The sequence below is a fragment of the Mycteria americana genome, chromosome 16, assembly GCF_035582795.1.
Source record: "Mycteria americana isolate JAX WOST 10 ecotype Jacksonville Zoo and Gardens chromosome 16, USCA_MyAme_1.0, whole genome shotgun sequence".
Classification (NCBI taxonomy): domain Eukaryota; kingdom Metazoa; phylum Chordata; class Aves; order Ciconiiformes; family Ciconiidae; genus Mycteria; species Mycteria americana.
Window position 1 is genome coordinate 2,415,440 of NC_134380.1, and position 5,468 is coordinate 2,420,907.

General features: G+C 50.7%; 1 protein-coding gene across 1 annotated transcript; it reads right to left on the minus strand.

Annotated features, from left to right (window-relative positions):
- Positions 1–1,436: 1,436 nt before the first annotated feature.
- Positions 1,437–3,969, minus strand: MFSD6L (major facilitator superfamily domain containing 6 like). Its single transcript, XM_075518609.1, has one exon. The coding sequence runs from the start codon at positions 3,848–3,850 to the stop codon at positions 1,904–1,906; it is 1,947 nt and encodes a 648-aa protein (XP_075374724.1). The 5' UTR covers positions 3,851–3,969; the 3' UTR covers positions 1,437–1,903.
- Between the last annotated feature and the right edge of the window lie 1,499 nt (positions 3,970–5,468).

Below are 5,468 nucleotides of genomic sequence, written 5' to 3' on the forward strand. Positions count from 1 at the left end.
ACGGATTGCACAAGCACTTTTCATTTCAAGGTTTCTCTTTGCAAAACTGGAATTACAGCAGCTGATTTTGTGCTGAAGCAGATAAAAAGAGCACATATCACCCATTTAATTGGCTTCAAATGAGGGCAGTCATTTCCAGCTAAAGAAGCAACCGCATTTTAAACTATTCCAGCTATTTCTGCAGCGTTCATCTCACAAAAGCACTGATGGCTCTACGATTTGCTGCTTGCAGTTATGTTACTCAAGACTGAAGTCAGATACTCGTTTTAACAAGTAATTAGAATTCCTGAGGTATTACATGATAATAAGGCTGGGATAAACTCTTGACACTAAAATTGTTCTCAACCTGAGTTTGAATTCCTGCGAGAAGCTAACATCTTAATAAAAAGTTCCAACTATTCTTGGAATGAGGACAATTCTATCTATAGAGTCATTCTAGTAGAGTATTCTGTATGGCATAGTGATTTGTGCCAGGAAAACAGAGAGCTAATTGCCCTGAAAGCATTTGATGTACAGATAATCTGGAATCGATGCATACAGAGAAAGAGATTACCTTCAATGGCATTGCTTTTCCTTGTCTCCAACCTCTTTCTACTGAGTCCAGAATGCAGCAGGGTGACAGACTGCAATGCCACTTACATATTACATATTAAATATGCATTTAAGTAAATATTCTGCTTTTTGCAGGTGTCTCATGGCTTGTAAAACATTCGGAAGGTGTTATTAAAATCTATCCCTCTGCAAAGGAATGATGTAGTTCCTTGACCAAGGAAGTACCTAATAAACTGACAGCAGCTTTTGATGGTAGCTGAAAGGACTGTAAGGCTCAAAGCTTCTCCGTCAGCCCCATTTAAGGTCTGACACAGATCTTTTGATGAGATCAGACCACCAATTTTTCATTTGTAAGCAAATCTTACCTACTGAAGAGGTGTTGAAACCTGTGTGCTTTTGAGGTTAAGGCAAGGCAGATAAGGCAGCCTGAGGATCCTTCTGGACTTAGCCGGCCCTGTTCAGGACACAAATTTAGTTCTAAATAGGAAACGTGAGAAGAGGCCTGCCCTCAGGCCAGACTGACCCAGGGAGGATCACCAGCTTCAACCAGATCAATTCAGTCAGTGCCAAGTTCCTTCTGAATGAGTATTGCCCCTGTGTTAATTCCCAGCCCACAGAAGTGACTCAAACCAGGAGGGCAGACTGCTTCCTGGTCACCCTGAATACCTGGGTGCCACCTTGGGTAAATAAAGACAAGGAGGCCCGCAGGCTGCTCTGCTGAATTTGGATAGCCAGCAGGCACTGACTGTGAGCAGACATGGTAGGTTTTTTTCCAATAGATGCCGATACAGAAACATACATAAATCCCAAAACATGAGAAGACAAACAGTCTGTAGCAAAACCTCATTTTACAAATCAAAGCAGAGCAAATGAACCATTTTTTTATTCACATCCCTTATTCAGCGAAAGGAGTTCACAGACATAGCACCTTGAAAAAGTTTAGTGTGCTGTTAGCATTACAATATTTTTCATTCAATTATGTCAAAGTACAGGTCACAGCTTTCGTTCACAGTTTCCACAGCATCAGCTCTGAGGAGCAAGAAATCAATTCAAGTTTGCTTTTTGACTAAAAACTTAGCTACATTCATTTCAGCAAAGGTATATCTGAAATACCTTGTTATGATTTTGGAAGCAAAATCATTAGGTTAAAAAGGAAAAATTACTACAAGAATGCTATAAATTAATAAAAAGATTTATAAAATTTTTAAATAAAAATCTGTCATGTCAGATATATACTGTATATATTTAGCACTTTAGAATTAATGGTCATTTCTGGGCATCTTCATCATACCGCATTACAACTCCACCCCCTACATTCAAGTACAGATTAGTTGATTCCATGCTGTTGTGATCAATTCCTATTAAAGCTTTCATCCTTCATAGCTTTTACCAGCCAGTCCCTCTCATTCTCCTCATCAGAGTCACTCATATCACTGGAATCAGCAGCCAGGAGACGAGAATAATTTATTTTTTTCTGCCGCGGCAATTTAGATTGGACGATTAGGAACAAGAAGAGCCACAGCACCAGCCACACGCAGCACGCCCTGTACAGAACTGCCAGGCCAAAGTGCTTCACAACAAATCCTCCCGCAAAACTGCCCAAGCTTGCTCCTCCACCGTAGCAGAGGCCCCAGAGAACAGCGTGCAGACATCTCTCCATGCCTGGAGTGGCTATGTCATCCACCATCATGTTAACCACCCACCACAAAGCACCGTTACTGAAGGCAGATAAAATCTGGATAAGGAGAACTGACCACACAGTCCACAAGAAGGAGTAGCACAGAAGCTGTACTGCCAGGAGGCTTAGACTGACTGCAACAATTGTGCTGCTCGAGAAAGTCCTCAGCAACTTCCCTTTGAAGAAATAAAGCAAAATTTCAGCAAGTAGCCCAACGGCCACAGAGAGCCCCATGTACAGCTCACTGCTGCCTCGGTCCTGCATCTGCCAGAAGAGAAAGTTGTGCACCGCAGACCCAGCTGCGCCAGTGAGGAAGACAGTGATGGTGTACAGGATCGCTCGGCCGTCGCTCCACAGTAGGGCCAGGGCTTTGGCGGTTTTGTTAACACGGTCGGTTCTCTTGGGAACATGGATGGGAAAAAAGACACTGACAAGCAACGAGAGTGTTATCAGGAGAGCATAGCCATAGAAATGGACAGCGAGGCGGGTGATTGTACCGCTGAGGAAGCAATTCAGTTGATCCACGAATATGGCAATGCTGCAGGCGCCTACAGATGCACCCAGGTAACTCCAAATCCACAGCCTGCCATACCTGTCAGTCGCATCAACGAAGTCGAGATATTCGTAGAGACTCTCATCCACTGTCCACTCCAGAGAAGTAGCCAACAGCTCCCAAAGCACAACAGCACCCAGTACCATAAGAAAAATCTGATGTTCTCTGTCCTGAAAAATGTTTTGCACTGCCTCGAAGCTGACAACTTGAGCGTCTTTCAGGTGGTCTGAAAGGTTTCCAGACACGTAAGCATCTTCAACAGCAGGAAGAGTTGTTTTAAACAAAGAGAGCTCATTACTTTCAGTAACATAAAGGCTTTCTTCAGCATTATCAGCAAGATCTATTGCAGCAGAACCCAGACTGCTCATTTCCTTCTCGAGTCCCCGTAAGGGAGGTCTGTAGGAAGCCAGCATTTCTGATTCTCGTGTCTCCCAGTTAACTGCTTTCACAGAAGTTATCCAGCTGGAGGGACCATCCAAGTAGCCATTTGTCTTTGTATCACCTTCACCAACCCCTCTGCCTTTTTTCTCAAGCATATCTGTCAGGCCAAATAATCCCTGGAAGGCTGAACTGGTTAGTGTTGGCTTTCTGCTCGCTATCAAAACATCAGCAGTTGTTTTCATCGTTTCTTTTGACACAGGTTCTGCGTTCGTAATAGCAGTCATGCTTAAAACACTGTAGCTGCTCAAGCCCGGACTGGGCACCGTGGTGGCGGCCCCTCGGTCACCCGGCTGCTGGCTGGCGTTACAGTACTTGTACCCCGCGTCCCCATCGGCAGGTGGGATGAGGGTGAGCAGCAGGCTGGCCCCCGCCGAGCCCAGCACGGAGCTGGCAACCAGGAGGCGCCGCTTCCTGCGGCCCTTGGGGCAGCGGGAGCAGAGGGGAGCCCAGAGAGCTGCCGCCAGGTGCTTGGCTCCGGCCACGACGCCCACCAGCGGGGCCGGCAGGCCCAGGTGCCGGAGGTACAGCGTCAGGAACGGGGCCGCGCAAGCCCTGCCCGCGCCCTGCAGGAGACGGAAGAGGCCGGAAAGGGCCAGGGCCCGGCCGACGTCCCACTGCTCGCTCATGGCGCCGCCGCATGCTCCTCCCGCGGGCACCGGCGAGGCGGACACGCACCTCCGGGAGCCCCCCCCACCCCTCCGGGCCGCGGTGACCGTACCTGCGCGGCGCGGGCCTCCGCCGCCGCCCGCCCGGCCTGGCCCGCCCCGGGCCGCACCTGCCGCCGCCCGCGGGGCCGCGCCCCGGGCCCGCCCCGTTGCCAGGAGACGGCGGGCGGTGGGCAGGAGAGCGCCGCCTTGCGGCCGGGAGGGGAAGGGCCGCGGCCCGCCCCGTTCCCGCGCCGCGGTCTCCTCAGAGCGGCCACCTCAGCCCCGGCGTCCCGCCGCGGCCTCCCCGGGGCAGAAAGGGGTCCTGCGGGCCGTGGAGGGGCCGAGGAGCCCCACCTGGTGCACGACGCACGCCGGGAGGGTGTTGGGGGGGCGTCGGGCAGGGAGCCAGGCTTTGCGACATGGCCAGCGGCCTGCAGAACCTGACTGTGAGCCCCAGCCTGAATATTGAGCTCAGATTTAACGCTTCCTGTCCAGATTAACATTTGTTTTCCATCCTTACAGTCACTTATTTTCATCCTCATCCTGGAGGGAATGAGATTTGCAGACCCTGGCTAAGATCAAGGCCCAGGCTGCCATGGGATAGGACGCAGATGCCGGTGGGATGTCTGTGGTCGCCTGCTCAGAGGTCTTTCCCCTCGTGCCTTCCCCTACCAGGAGATTCGTGCCGGAGCGTCCCAGCCGCTGCGAGAAGGAGCAGAGCGGCTCTGCTGCCTCTCACACACAAAACAAGGGACATGGGGGATTTTTTTCTCTGAAGTGGTGGCAGGAATGTTCCAACTTAGTTCAGGTCCCAAAGGAGACGTTGTTTGCTGCAGTGTTTCCCCATATGTGGAAAAATGAAAGCTAAACTCTTCAATTCAGAGTCAGGATGGATTTTGAGAACCAAAACCTTCCATGCTGGTCACAAAGCAGAGAGGAAACGCTTTCCTTTTTTCATATAAAATCTCATCAGCTCCACACAACGTGTTTCCAAGCAAGGCAAGCCCCTGGCATTGGGTACTCCCCAGCCCAATCCCCTGCAAAATAACCTTCCTGCTTTCAGCCCCACGCTGCGGGGACACGTTGACCCAGCCTGGGCAACGGAGCAGCTCACTGCAGTGGAATAAGGCATCGATCCGGTGCTGGGTTTTGTTCGAGATGCTTTGCTCAGGCGTTGGAGCTCCCTCTGTCCCTCCCCATTGCTGTCAGGGCTGGCCTGGATCCCCTGCCCGCTCACAGGTAACCGCCCCATCCTCTGGGCAGCCATATCCGCTCCCTTCTTATCACAGGTGACTGTAGTCTAACCCCATAACTCCCTTCTAGAAGTCAGCCAGTCTGGCTCCCAGTGCTGTTAGGGCTTATTTCTATGAAGGTTAGAAAACAAATTTACATCCTAATCCCACAGCAAGCACCAATCCCTTTTTGCATTGCTCCTGGCTTTCGGCTTATCTGGAGTGTTCCCAAGTGAATTTCACACCCTGATGGTTTAAGCTGCTTTAGGGCAGCTGCCCCAGGCTTGCAGCTAGGTCCCCTGGCCCCCACAGCTCTCCGCCCACAGCTCCTCTCGGTGCTAACGCCTTCACTCTGCTCCTCTCCT

Bases quoted from the DNA above. Each gene is read 5' to 3' on its own strand.
- MFSD6L (XM_075518609.1), bottom strand. From the start codon at position 3,850: ATGAGCGAGCAGTGGGACGTCGGCCGGGCCCTGGCCCTTTCCGGCCTC.